The 14,327-nt window shown below is 48.1% G+C and overlaps 1 protein-coding gene across 2 annotated transcripts in view; it reads left to right on the plus strand.

Moving 5' to 3' along the window:
* LOC116437397 (CBP80/20-dependent translation initiation factor-like) overlaps positions 1-14,327 on the plus strand; it is a 484,652-nt gene that overhangs the window by 415,868 nt on the left and 54,457 nt on the right. For both annotated transcript variants that reach the window (XM_032095063.1, XM_032095064.1), the window contains exon 10: positions 1,181-1,336. In XM_032095063.1, coding sequence (XP_031950954.1) covers positions 1,181-1,336 — 156 coding nt within the window. The remainder of the gene's footprint in view (positions 1-1,180; positions 1,337-14,327) is intronic.

Here is a 14,327-nt window from a genome sequence, read left to right on the forward strand (position 1 = left end):
TTTGTAGTTATATTAGGCTTAATAATACTTGGGTGTATTTTTTCTTGCCTTAAAGTGAGGTTGCAAAAAATCATCGACCAGATCTGGGTTGCCCAAAATGAAAATGGGGGATGTGTAGAGGGATTCCTTGTGGAGTGGGGGCATAGGATACCCCAGGAGAGCTTGGGCATCCCAGGGCTGTTGCAGAAGTACCCCTGATGGGGCCCCAGGCTGAAGATAGGCTTGCAAGGCACCTGCTAGCTGGCAGCCTTGAACAGCCTTGGGAAAAGGTGTACACTGGTCAGCTCCCCCGCTGCTTAGAGGCTTTCTCATGGGAAAGGGGTGTGAACTTTGAAAAAGTATAACTTGGTGGAGGAAAACAATAAAACAGGAGCACGATGCTCAAATCGTATCGGTGTTTGTGTCGTGTCTCAGGCTGGATTCCCCTGCACCCAGGATCCCCCCCCCCCCCCCCCCCACTAAAAGAGGGTTTAGAGGGGAGTGAGTGAGTGGCTTTCGTGGGTGTCTGTCATCCAGCAAGCATCAACCCACAACATCTCCCCAGCTGGTTAACTCCCCAGCTCCATAAATCATGTCACTTGGATAATCCTTCATCATGGCAACCATCAGCTCAGGAGCAGGGTGATCTTTCAATGCCAAGCTGAGGCTGCACTGATCATCTTCTGGTCTGTCAGGGACGCAGTATTACCATAATTTTGTGAGACTCCAAGGAGCAGCCAGGCCATTAGGATGCTTCTGGCCAGACACTGGGTCTGCTGAAGAATGAACAGGCTGGGCAGGTCCACCTTGACCACCAAACCCGGCCTGGCCACCAGCATTCATTGTGTTTCCCCTGCATTTCATTTAACCTCTTTGTTCCTGCTTTTATTTGATCTTGGTTGTGCATATGTCTTTCCAAGGGGGACAGCAGGCCACAGGGGACACCATGTCTAGCACAAGCCATGACAGTTATTGCAGGAGTTGGTAATATTTCTACCAGTACCTGCTTTCTGGTGGCTTTGCTGTGTTGAAATTCATGCCACTCCACGTGCGTTGAGAAATCTCCCTGCTGTTACTAAAGAGTCAGTCTGTCTGTCTTCCTCCCTGCCCTCCATTTCAATTTCTTCTCTAGACAGCCATTGCTTCTCCCGTGGTGATGCGGTTTTGCTGACATAGCCTGTTGTCTCTGTCCCTCTTGCAGAAGGACTTCACCATGCGGGAGGAGTTGCAGCAGCGGGATGTGGAGCACTGGCTGGGGTTCATCACCTTTCTCTGTGAAGTCTTTGGTACCATGAGGAGCAGCACCGGAGAGCCCTTTCAAGTGCTTGTCTGCCCCATTTATACCTGCCTCAGGGAGGTAAATACCTTCAGTTTGTCCTTCTCCACTGGTGGGCCAAGCTGTTGCGTTGCAGTGCTGAGGTGCTCATGATTCATAAATGACGCTGGCACAGGTTGCCCAGAGAAGTTGTGGCCCCCCCCCATCCCTGGCAGTGTTCAAGGCCAGGTTAGATGGGGCTTGGAGCAACCTGGTCTAGTGGAAGGTGTCCCTGCTCATGGCAGGGGGGTTGGAATGAGCTGATCTTTAAGGTCCCTTCCAACCTAAGCCATTGTAGTGGGTCGGGTTTGTAACCGGGCAGAAACACCAATTTAGTGTAGTGGTTTAGTCTAAAATACTCATTACTGTTTATCTTCTGTGAGATAAGAATTAGGAGAAATGCAAAGCAGGCACCAAACTTGAAAGAATATAAAGAAGTTTATTAACAGACCTAAAAGAAGGGAAAAAAAATTATACCACCTTCAGAACTCTCCTTCTCCCCCCACCTTCCTCCCTTCTCCCACTGACAATGTAAAAAGACAACCCTTAAGATGTTCAGTCTGTTTACCACTTCCATAATAACCTTGTTCAGTCCATTTAGAAAGAGAAGTCTCTTCTTGCTCGTGCTATGAAAACATTATCACAATGAGACAGCCACCCACTCCGGCTGCCCACGGCAAGGCAGTGGGGGGGGTTCCATGGCTGGAACAGGTCCATCGACTCCAGGATGGCCGTGGCCCAGCCCGGCCTGGCCCAAGCAGGGCCTGGCCGGGCCCGCTGGCCCCGCACGGGGCCCGCAGCCACCTGTCCCAGCGCCGGAAACGAGAGAGGGCTTGGAGGGGGAGTTTGCCTATTCTTAAATGTGGATCACAGAGGCGGTCACAACTTTAAGTGGCTTAAAGAATTGTCCATATTCAAACTGGCCAGCTGATAGGTTCTATCAGGTCCCAGAGGAAACTGTAAGCACCCCTTAGCAAGGACATCCCTTCCGGGACTATGCTTGCTAACCTATGACAGCCATTCTATGATTCTGTTTGTTTTATGATTCCTAGAGGTTTGCTTTGCTAGCATCAACACTTCCCACCTCAAAAGTACCTGCAGCTGCAGAGATGCTTGGCTTTTCCTGCATATTGTGTTTCTGCTAATTAAGAGCATGTGCTCCAAGCCAGACCCCTTTGTCCAAGGGTTTGCAAAAGCCAAACAGTTGGGATTGCAAACCCAACGTTTGAGTTTGCCAATCCCAGTGTTGTGAAAATCCCCACCTACGGGGCTTAAAAAGCTTCTTAAAGAAGGTGAAGTCACCTGAATAGATGAGATGGACTGAGGGGACAAAAGAGCAAAGAAGTAAGGTTCCATATGTTCCCCACCTAGCGCAGCAGAAACCCAGCCCTGCCACCAGGGTTGGGGACATTTCAGAACCCGAGCTCCTGATGAGCTTGTTTCAGAGCCTGAGAATCTCATGGTTTGAGATGGTGGCAGAAATCTTGGTGAGGACAAACAGAAAAGGCAACTCGAGGGCTTTCCCCCATCCTGTTTTAATGGTGGTTTTGTCTCCTGCTGCTGTCTGTAGAAGACTTTCTCAGAAAAACCTGCCTCGTTGCCCAGGGCTGGAGCTGTGGATCTCAAATTGTCAGTAATGCTTCTGTCGGGCCATAAACAACTTGCTGTAAAATAAGTTCTCTGCTAGACCCTTGGCAAAGGAAGCATAAAGAAACTACTGACAATGACTTTTAACATGTATGCGAAGTTTTCTCTGAATGAAAACACATCATAAACATTTTGTCTTTGAGGTAATATTGTACATAGGGTTCACAGATGGTGACTGTAGCAATGAGTAAGAGTGCAGACATCATGATGGGGCACACATATCCAGAGGAGGAGGTGGGAGAGGGATGCTAAGAATAGCCTAACTTCCCCAAAATCTCTGCTCATGGAGGTATGTGTCACTTTATGGGGAAGATCTGGGCATCTAGCAAAGTCCTTATTTCCCTCCACTTCCCATCACAGTCATGATACAACCCAGCCCTTATTCTGCCAGGATTTTTCTCTGCCCACTTCTGTCTACCCTTGCCATGCTGTCACAGTCCCTCTTGTCATCTTGCTGGTATGTGGGGATACAGTGACACTCTAGAGGTGCACAGAAGGACACAAATTTCTTGTATTAGGGATTTTTTTTTGCTACAGGGAAGATCCATAAAAAAGCCTTTACTAATTATATCAAGATGTCATGCATAAATTTGCTTCTTAAAAATACATCTCTGTTCCTTAGCAGGACAGCTCTGTCCCTGTGGTGTTGTTTGTAAGAGAAGACTCTCAGCTTAGCAGACATGGGTGAGCCTGAGTCTTCCAGTGCTTCTGCCCCAAAATGGTTGATCTGAGACTGCTCGCTCCACAGGGTTGTGGCGTTGACTCATGCTGTTTCTCTTCCATGGCTCTGCAATAGGTTTTCATCTTGCCACCATTTTTTGCCACCTTCAGCTAATCTTGATGCACAGGGCCAACCCAGGAGATCACCTATTTATCAGTAGCGATAGGTGCCAGGCTCTGAGATGGTTGCCAGAACCAAAGTCAGGCTGTAGATTCAGATGAGGAGGTGGTGGTGAGCTCCTCCAGCTTTACCCAGGAGAGGACAAGGATATTTGCACAGACTGGCCCTGCCGGGTGCTCTGTGACAGGGTGAAAATTCCCTAATAATGCAGAGTGCTTGTCTCTTGATGAGCTTCATGAAGCACATGGGCTGGTGTTCCAGGGCAGGAAGGGGTGTCACCATGGCCTATAAGGTTTGGGACCTCCACTTTCCTCAGGACAGGTTCACAGGGTTTTTTTCCCCATCCTGCTGATCAGCACATATGCCCCTGAGTACAGTTTCATCCCCTTGCCCCTAACTCCTACCCCCTTGGGCATCCCCCAGCAAACCCCCTCTGTGCTGCCCACAATTATGCTTAGCTCTCTCTGCCTCCATCCACCCATCCTTTGACAATGAATCATTAGCAGAGGCAAGATAACATATCTCCCTCTGCCTGTCCTTTCATCTCCTCTTGCTTTTTTGTTTCTTTTGTTTTTCTTTTTTCCTCTTCCTTTTCCTTTATAGCTCTGGCAGACTCAGTCAAAGCTCAGCAAACGAGGAAGGGGAAAGCTGCCTGATGAATGAGCCAGGAATGTCTCTTCCCTTTCCCCTGCAAAGCTTCCTCTCTCCAGCTCCTTTCTTTTCCCCAAAAATAAAAACTTATTAACACCATCATTAGTTGTGGAGCTGGCCAAGGTGGGAAGGAGCGAAGATGGCAGCAAGGAAATTTGTGCTAGGTGTCTTGTGGAAATACTCACAGCTTTTTACCAGCTAGGCTCGTAGTTCAATGCCTTAGAAAGCCTCGGGCAGCCTAGGGAGGTAGCACGGGCAATCTAGCATTTCAGTAGCTCTAAAAGCGGCAAATAGTAGCTGCAAAGCTGATACCACCAGTAGAAGCAAAGAGGGAGAAATATAGCCTTCGGTTTGCCTAATTCCTGCAATTAGAAGCTTTCAAACAGAAACAGAGACGCAGATGTTCGCAGAAGGAATGCAAAGCCAAAGAGGGTGGGCCCCCTCTCGGGCCCTTTCTTTTATTCGGAGAAGGGGGAAGGGGAGAACTGGGGGCAGATCCGGGGTGACTGGCCAATCAGACACTGCTAAAGAGTTTGAGTTACATTTGGTTTTGCCCGTGCTTGGAACAAAGGAGTTCAGAGCACATGGCAGAGGCAAGTCCTGGCTTGCCATGGGGAGGGGGAAGGGAAGCTCGGAACAGGCAGCAACAGTGTCTCAGTGAGGAATCTGTGCTGAGGACATGGCTGAGGTGTCAGGTGACAATGCAGTATTATTTATTGAGAGGTATGGATGGATTGGTGTAGTGGGTTGACCCTGGCTGGATGCCAGACACCCACCAAAGCCACTTTCTCATTGCCCTCCACAACTGGACAGGGGAGAGAAAATATAACAAAGGGTTCATGAGTTGAGATAAAGACCAGGAGAGATCATGCACCAAATACCATCATGGACAAAACAGGCTTGAATCAGAGATATTAATTGAATTTATTGCTAATGAAATCAGAGCAGGATAATGAGAAGTAAAATAAATCTTAAAAACACCTTCCCTCCACCCCTCTCTCCTTCCCAGCTCTACCTTTTCCCCCAGTGGCACAGGGAGATGGGGAATGGGGGTTATGGTCAGTTCATCAACAGTTGTTTCTGACGCTGCTCAGGGAGGAGTCCTTTGCCTGCTCCAACGTGGGGTCCCTCGCACAGGAGACACTTCTCCATGAACTTCTCCAATGTGAGTCCATCCCATGGGCAACCATTCTCCATGAACTGCTGCAACATGGGTCACTCTTCCATGGAGTGCAGTCCTTCAGGCACAGCCTCCTCCACCGTGGCTCCCCTACAGGGTGACAAGTCCTACCAGAAAACCTGCTCCAGTGTGGGCTCCTCCCTCCACAGGTCTGTAGGTCTCTGCCAGGAGCCTGCTCCAGCATGGGTTTCCCACAGGTTTACAGCCTTCTTTTGGGCATCCATCTGCTCCAGCGTGGGTATCCTCCAAGGGCAGGTGGATCTCTGCATCCCCATGGTCCTCCATGGGCTACAGGGGAACAGCTGCTTCACCATGGTCTTCACCACCGGCTGCAGGGGAATCTCAGCTCTGGCGCCTGGACCACCTCCTCCCCCTCCTTCTCCACTGACCTTGGTGTATGCAGAGTTGTTCCTCTCACATATTCTCACCCCATTTTTCTCTGACCGCAATTACAATTGAGCAATAACCTTTATTCCTTCTTAAATATGTTATCACAGAGGCGTTACTATCATTCCTGATTGGCTCGACCTTGGCCAGACCCACGTCTGTTCTGGAGCCAGCTGGCATTGGCTCTGATGGACATGGTGGAAGCTTCTAGCAGCTTCTCACTGAAGCCCCTCCTGTAGCCCCCCCCCCCCCCCCACCAAAACCTGGCCATGCAAACCCAACACATGGACTGAAACAAAAAAAATAAAAAAAGAAGTTAATTTCAGGCAAGGCTGGAGTGACAAATGCTAGGGTTTGCTGGTTAATTGAACTAGCACTCATCACCATCCTCGGGAAAGCAGGCAGACTGCGTTTTCATGTCAGGCATGGGAAAGGGTGTTTAATCACAGCAAAGGAAATTTAGATCAGAGCTGCCATCTTGCCTGGGAAGCATTTCAGGAGCCAAGGGAGTGGTCGTGCACCTTGGCACAAACATGGTCCATGCTGATCCCCCATCCCGGGGGCCTCTGCCCCATCCTCCTCTGTGCCCATTGCCTGAGCTGCCTTCTGGAAAACAGGGTGGGGGAAGAAGGAAGGGTCTACCACCACATACAACATGGTGGCTGCATCTCCTGGGAGCTGAATCCCTGTTATGGAACCAGTGAGAACTTCAGACAAGCCCTGCCTTAGGCTCAGATTTTTGGCAGCAGGTCTACTCAGGTGACCTGCACCTAAATTGCTCTGGCTCACAAGTTCTCAAGAATGGCGGATCAGGTCTATTATAAAATTAGTTATTTATTGAATAGACAGATTAACAGAACAAAGGCCTTAAACAAACTTACTTACTACACAGGATAAAACAAAAAGACCTACTAGTGGATTACATAAAAACAGTGCACGACATAAAGGTACCTATATTAAAGCTAGCAAAGAAATAGTATAGATTAGGAGTCAGTATAACTTACCACCAAAATGACAATAGTGTACACAGAGTCCTTTCACTCAACCCTCGAGAGAGTAACCACAAAGCGGCATCTCAACTTTGGGGAAAAGCCCAACACATTTCCAGGGAATGTGCAGAAGATTTCTGCTTTGTGAAAGTTTGGTGTAGCTTTTATAGTTTGTAAAGTGAAGTGTCTGTCAGTCAGAAATTCAAGCTTATCTTCCTACAATCTTGCTTTCAAGGTGTGCCGGTTTGGACAAATTTGGAAATATATCCTTTGAGAGAAGGCAGGTTACAACCACCCCCTCCCCCACAAGTTCGGAAAAAAAAAAGAATTTTTTTCCTCAAAGGAAAGTGAAAGAGATAAAAATTATTGGGGTGTCTTGGGGTGACTTTATGATGTGTATCCCATATCGCTGCCTATGCCCAGAAATTAATTTTTGTGCCTTTCTATGCCTCTAAACTGAGCCTGAGAGAGGGGAGGGGGAAAAACTGAGCAAAACTTTTTCAAAGCAGTTTGCAGCTTGTTCAAGGTCACACAGAGATAACAATTTTTTTTTCCCAGCTGCGGCAGGGGAGGGAGGAAGCACCTGGCTTGCTGCTCCCAGGTCAGCTTTTGGCCAGTTGTTCAGCTTCTTTTCCTCTGGAGAGAGACTGAGAGTTGAATTTTTTTTTCCCTTCCCTGGAATTTCGGATTTTCTCCCTTTTCTACTGGATTGCTTCAATATCAGAACACATTGGGAGAGCTTTCCCAGAGTGCCTGGCCCTGGGCCAAGCCCCAGCTCCGAGGAGACCAAAGGAGGACTCTAACACTTTCCCAGGTTTTTTCTTCACAGCAAGAGATTTTATTATTTAGTTTTATTATCCTTTTCCCGTGTGTTTGCTAAATAAAGAGTTTTTATCTCTTTCACTTTCCTTTGAGGAAAATTTATTTTTCCCGAACCTGGTGGGGGGAGAGGTGGTTGTGCCTTCTCTCAGAGGATATATTCCTAAATTTGGCCAAACCGACACAAATTTAGTGGCGCCCAGCTGCGTGGCTCGAAGGAAAGTGAAAAAACCTGTAGTAATTACATTTTGGTTTGAATTTACTTATTCTGTGTTGGGGTAAAATAGTCACCATGTTGGTTGAGTTCATAATGTCTCTCTGGCTTGATGTACTCATGTCTTTCTGGTCCTTAGGCTTCATTGAGGTACTAGTTCTTTTTTGGTCCCTAGGGTTGTTTGCCTATCCACAACTTGCTCCAATCTTGTCCCTGATATGTAAATTTTACAGAGAAGGGAGACGAATCAGGATGTCTATCTTGCTGTGCTCAGTGATAATGATTTATAGGAAGTTAACAGAGGTACCGGCAGCTGTTCGAAGTGTGTATGATAAGTGGTTTCTCCATCCTAACCCCAGTCCTAGCTTCAGTAGCCTGTTTTGGGAATTTATTAGTAATTGCACCCAGATTGTTAGAAGAGGAGGAGACGGGGTTTCCCTTCCCTTTAAATTTGATAGGTTATCTTTTGAGAATGTTCAGTTTCCCCTGGATGTTAAAGAGACCGCGTATTTTATCTGGTAAGCTTCTTCCATATGTCTCACAGCTTGTCTAGAATGAGAGCTCAGATTTCCAGGGTGACTGCTGAGACACCTGACTCAGAGGTGGAAAATCCTGAGTGGTGTGGGGAATGGGAGGACATTGGCCAAACCCTAAAGAAATTCTCTGACCTGATAGTTTGGGATTTCCCGTCTGAACAAATTCAGAAACCAGCTGAGGTGGCGAAATATCTGAAAGATAAATACAATGAAAATTCTGAGAAAAAGGTCTTTGCAATATGTTGAGCTTTGGCATATGCCTATCGCACACTGCAGCAGGTAAAGGTAGAGAGGCAGGAAGATAAATCAGCAAAGCCTGCAGACACCCCAGTCACTCAGACTGCAGCCACACCAGACAGCAAGCCCAAACCAGATGGAGAGTCTAAGCCACTGACAGTGGCTCCTGTCACGAGGAAAAAGCACACAACCAAAACTGATCACCCAGTGAAAGATGAGGACGATGCAGGGGAAGGAACCTCAAAGCCATCAACTGACTCAGGCACAGAAACCATTACTGAGTCATTGTCCGTAAAGGACCTTCACAGCTTAAGAAAGGACTACACCCGACAGTCCGATGAATCCATAATAAGTTGGATAGTCTGTATTTGGGATGCTGCAGGTGATGATGTGATGCTGGATGGGGCTGAAGCAAGGCATTTGGAATCCCTGTCACGTGATTCAGTTATCGACCAAGTGATGATAAGGGGGGCTGACTCTGCCAGTCTCTGGAGACGGGTTTTGACAGGCCTGATTGAAAGATATATGTGCGGAGATGATCTCTACACGCAGCAAACCCAGTGGAAGACCATAGAACAAGGGATCCAGCGCCTGAGAGAACTAGGGGTGGTAGAGATTGTCTTCACAGATGACCCAGGATTGAGGAGTCCAGACCGGGCCAGAGTTAATCCATATATGTGGCGAAAATTCATACGACTTGGGCCACAAGAGTATGCTTCTGCTTTAGCAATAATGAAACCGAACTACGCTGTGAATGAGACTGTGCGGGATATGGCAGTGAAGCTCTGAGCATATGCAGACTCTGTGCATGGCCCAACACATGGAAGAATCGCAGCTGTGGAAACACGTATGCAGAAAATGGAAGATAAGATGGAGAAGAATCACCAGGAGATTAAAGAGTGCCTTCTCCAAATCTCGACAGTACAGATCAGAGATTCTGATACCAAATGTGGACGTTCCCCAGAGAGAAGGAACATCCGACGAAGTGAGCTGTGGGAAATTCCTGTGTGACAGTGGGGAAGATGTGAAGAGGTGGGGTGGACAACCCACCTCTGCTCTGGCAGCACGAGTGCGTGAATTGAAGGAGCGCAAGTTTCAGAAAGGAAGTTCTACCAAAAAGGAAGTAGCTCCAGTTGCCTGTAGCCAAACTGCCGGAAATGATGGAAAAGATGGATGACATGCCCGACTCCCATGAAGGAACCTCTAAGATGCAGGCCCAGGGAAAGAAGGATAACCAGGCATAGAGGGGCCCTGCCTCTAGCCAGGTAGAGGCCAGGGAAAACCGTGTTTTTTGGACTGTGTGGATTCGTTGGCCTGGTACATCAGAACCACAAAAATATTATGCCTTGGTCGATACTGGTGTGCAGTGTACAATAATCCCATCGCAGCATGTGGGGGTAGAATCTGTTTCTATTTCTGGTGTAACAGGTGGATCACAAAATTTGTCCTTGGTGGAAGCTGAGGTGAGTCTGACTGGAAATGAGTGGAAGAAACATCTCATTGTGACTGGTCCAGAGGCCCCGTGCATTTTGGGCATAGACTTCCTCCGAAATGGATATTTTAGAGACCCAAAGGGACTCAAGTGGGCGTTTGGAATAGCTGCTGTGGAGACAGAAGGCATTAATCAATTGAACACTTTGCCTGGGCTATCAGTGAACCCATCTGCAGTCGGCCTTCTGAAGGTGGAAGAACAAAGAGTACCAATAGCTACTTCGACAGTGCATTGCCGACAGTACCAGACAACTCGAGATGCTGTGATTCCCATCCACAAGATGATCCGTGAGCTGGAGAGCCAAGGGGTGGTCAGCAAGACCCACTCACCCTTCAATAGTCCCATTTGGCCTGTGCGCAAATATGAAGGAGAATGGAGATTGACTGTGGACTATCGTGCCTTGAATGAAGTGACTCCACCATGGAGCGCTGCCGTGCCGGACATGTTGGAGCTCCAGTATGAGCTGGAGTCCAAAGCAGTGAAGTGGTATGCCACTATTGACATTGCCAATGCCTTCTTCTCTATTCCTCTGGCAGCAGAGTGCAGGCCTCAGTTTGCCTTCATCTGGAGGGGTGTGCAGTACACCTGGAATCGACTGCCCCAGGGGTGGAAGCACAAACCTACCATCTGCCATGGACTGATCCAGACGGCACTAGAAAAGGGTGAGGCTCCAGAACATCTGCAGTACATTGATGACATCATTGTGTGTGGGAACACCGCAACCGAAGTGTTTGAGAAAGGAGAGAAAATCATCCAAATTCTCCTAGAAGCCAGTTTTGCCATCAAGAAGAGCAAAGTCAAGGGACTTGCTCAAGAGATCCAGTTCCTGGGAGTGAAATGGCACGACGGACGACGTCAGATTCCCACTGAGGTCGTCAATAAGATCACAGCAATGTCTCCACCAACCAACAAGAAGGAGACGCAAGCTTTCCTAGGTGCCATAGGTTTTTGGAGGATGCACATTCCCGAGTACAGCCAGATTGTGAGTCCTCTCTACCTGGTTACCCGCAAGAAGAACGATTTCCATTGGGGCCCCAAACAGCAACAAGCTTTTGCCAAAATTAAGCAGGAAATCGCTCATGCCGTAGCCCTTGGCCCAGTCAGAACAGGACCCGAAGTGAAGAATGTGCTCTACTCTGCAGCCGGGAGCCATGGTCTGTCCTGGAGCCTTTGGCAGAAGATGCCTGATGAGACTCGAGGCTGGCCACTAGGATTCTGGAGTCGAAGCTACAGAGGGTCTGAAGCCAACTACACCCCAACAGAGAAGGAAATCCTGGCAGCCTATGAAGGAATCCAAGCCGTCTCAGAGGTAATTGGCACTGAGGCACAACTCCTCCTGGCACCCCGACTACCAGTGCTGGGGTGGATGTTCAAAGTAGAGGTTCCCTCTACCCACCAAGCCACCAATGTCACATGGAGCAAATGGATTGCTCTCATTACACAGCACGCCCGTATTGGAAAACTGAATCGCCCTGGGATTTTGGAAATAATCACAAATTGGCCTGAAGGTGAAAACTTTGGTCTCACTGATGAAGAGGAAGAAGAACAAGTGACACGTGCTGAAGAAGCTCCACCATACAACCAACTGCCATCAGCTCTTTTCACCGACGGTTCTTGTCGCATCGTAGTGATGAAATGAAAGTGGAAAGCAGCTGTATGGAGTCCCACACGACGGGTTGCAGAAGCTACAGAAGGAGAAGTTGGATCAAGCCAACTCGCTGAACTCAAAGCTGTTCAACTAGCCCTGGACATTGCTGAAAGAGAGAAGTGGCCAAAGCTCTACCTCTACACTGATTCATGGATGGTAGCCAATGCTCTGTGGGGATGGTTGGAAAAGTGGGAAAAAGCTAATTGGCAGCGTAGGGGAAAACCAATCTGGGCTGCTGAAGAGTGGAAAGACATTGCTGCCCGAGTAAGAAAGCTAACTATGAAAGTCCGCCATGTAGATGCCCATGTCTCCAAGAGTAGGGCTAATGAAGAACACCAAAACAACAAGCAGGTAGATCAGGCTGCAAAGATAGAAGTGTCACAGATAGACTTAGATTGGAAACGTAAAGGAGAGTTGTTCCTAGCTCGATGGGCCCATGATGCCTCAGATCATCAAGGCAGAGATGCCACCTATAGGTGGGCACGAGATCGAGGGGTGGATCTAACCATGGACAGTATCTCCCGGGTGATCCATGACTGCGAGACGTGCTGCTATGAAGCAGGCCAAGCGGGTGAAGCCCCTGTGGTACGGTGGGCGGTGGTCCAAATACAAGTATGGGGAGGCCTGGCAGATTGATTACATCACACTGCCTTAAACCCGCCAAGGCAAGCGCTATGTGCTCACAATGGTAGAAGCCACCACTGGGTGGCTGGAGACCTACCCTGTGCCTCATGCTACTGCCCGGAACACCATCCTGGGCCTCGAAAAGCAAGTCCTTTTTGGAGGCATGGCACTCCTGAGAGAATTGAATCTGACAATGGGACTCATTTTAAGAATAGCCTTATTAACACCTGGGCTAGAGAACATGGCATTGAGTGGGTGTACCATATCCCTTACCATGCACCAGCTGCAGGCAAAGTGGAACGGTGCAATGGATTGTTGAAAACCACCCTGAAGGCACTGGGTGGGGGAACTTTCAAATATTGGGAACAGCATCTAGCAAAGGCCACCTGGTTAGTTAACACCCGAGGCTCCACCAATAGAGCTGGCCCAGCCCAATCTGAATCCCTGCATACAGTAGATGGAGATAAGGCCCCAGTAGTGCATGTCAGAGGTCTGTTAGGAAAGACCATGTGGATGAATTCTGCCTCGAGTTCAGACAAACCCGTCTGCAGGGTTGTCTTTGCTCAGGGACCTGGTTGCACATGGTGGGTAATGCAGAAAGATGGAACAACACGTTGTGTACCACAGGGAGATCTGATTGTTGGGTCAAAACCACCTGTAGTGTGAAATGCTTATATACCCCTGCTTGCTGAGTGTCACTGTTCATATATAGCTGTGTATATATATATGTATTAATGTGTGTGTATAGAATTAGAATATCTTAGTTTGGGCATTGAGCCAACAATATGGGATAAGGGGTGGAATGTCTTGGGGTGACCTTATGATGTGTATCCCATATCGCTGCCCTATGCCCAGAAATTAATTTTTGTGCCTTTCTATGCCTTTAAACTGAGCCTGAAAGGGGGAAGGAAAAACTGAACAAAACTTTTTCAAAGCAGTTTGCAGCTTGTTCAAGGTCACACACAGATAGCAATTTGTTTCCCAGCTGTGGCAGGGGAGGGAAGAAGCACCCGGCGTTGCTGTTTCCCGAGGACAGTTTTTTTGGCCAGTGGTTCAGCTGCTTTTTCTCTGGCGAGAGACTGAGAGTTGAATTTTTCCTTCCCTGGAATTTCGGATTTTCTCCCTTTTTCACTGGACTGCTTCAATATCAGAACACATTGGGAGAGCTTTCCACCGAGCACAGAGTGCCTGGCCCTGGGCCAAGCCCCAGCTCCGAGGAGACCAAAAGGCGGACTGTAACACTTTCCCAGGTTTTTTCTCCACAGCAAGAGATTTTATTATTTAGCATTATTTTCCTTTTCCTGTGTGTTTGCTAAATAAATAGTTTTTATCTCTTTCACTTTCCTTTGAGGAAAATTTATTTTTCCCGAACCTGGTGTGGGAGGGGTGGTGATCTGCCTTCTCTCAGAGGATATATTTCTAAATTTGGCCAAACTGGCACATTAACAAACACACCGGAAGAGGATAATAATGCTAAATAATAAAATCTCTCGCTGTGGAGAGAAAACCTGGGAAAATTTCAGAGTCCTTCTGTAGGTAGCCTTTCTCCTCCTCCTCAGAGCTGGGACGGGGTGGGCCCTCCTCCAGGCCCTCCACCTCGGTGGAAAAAGTCCCGATGTGTTCTGATGTTGAAACAGTCCAAAAAAGAAGAAGGGAAAAAACCCAAAGTCCCAGGGAAACAAAAGTTCAACTCTCCGTCTCCCTCTGGAGAAAAAGAAAGCTGGCTGGAAAGCAAGCAGTGCTTCCTCCCGCTCCTCTCTCTTACCAC

The sequence above is a fragment of the Corvus moneduloides genome, chromosome W (assembly GCF_009650955.1).
Source record: "Corvus moneduloides isolate bCorMon1 chromosome W, bCorMon1.pri, whole genome shotgun sequence".
Lineage (NCBI taxonomy): Eukaryota > Metazoa > Chordata > Aves > Passeriformes > Corvidae > Corvus > Corvus moneduloides.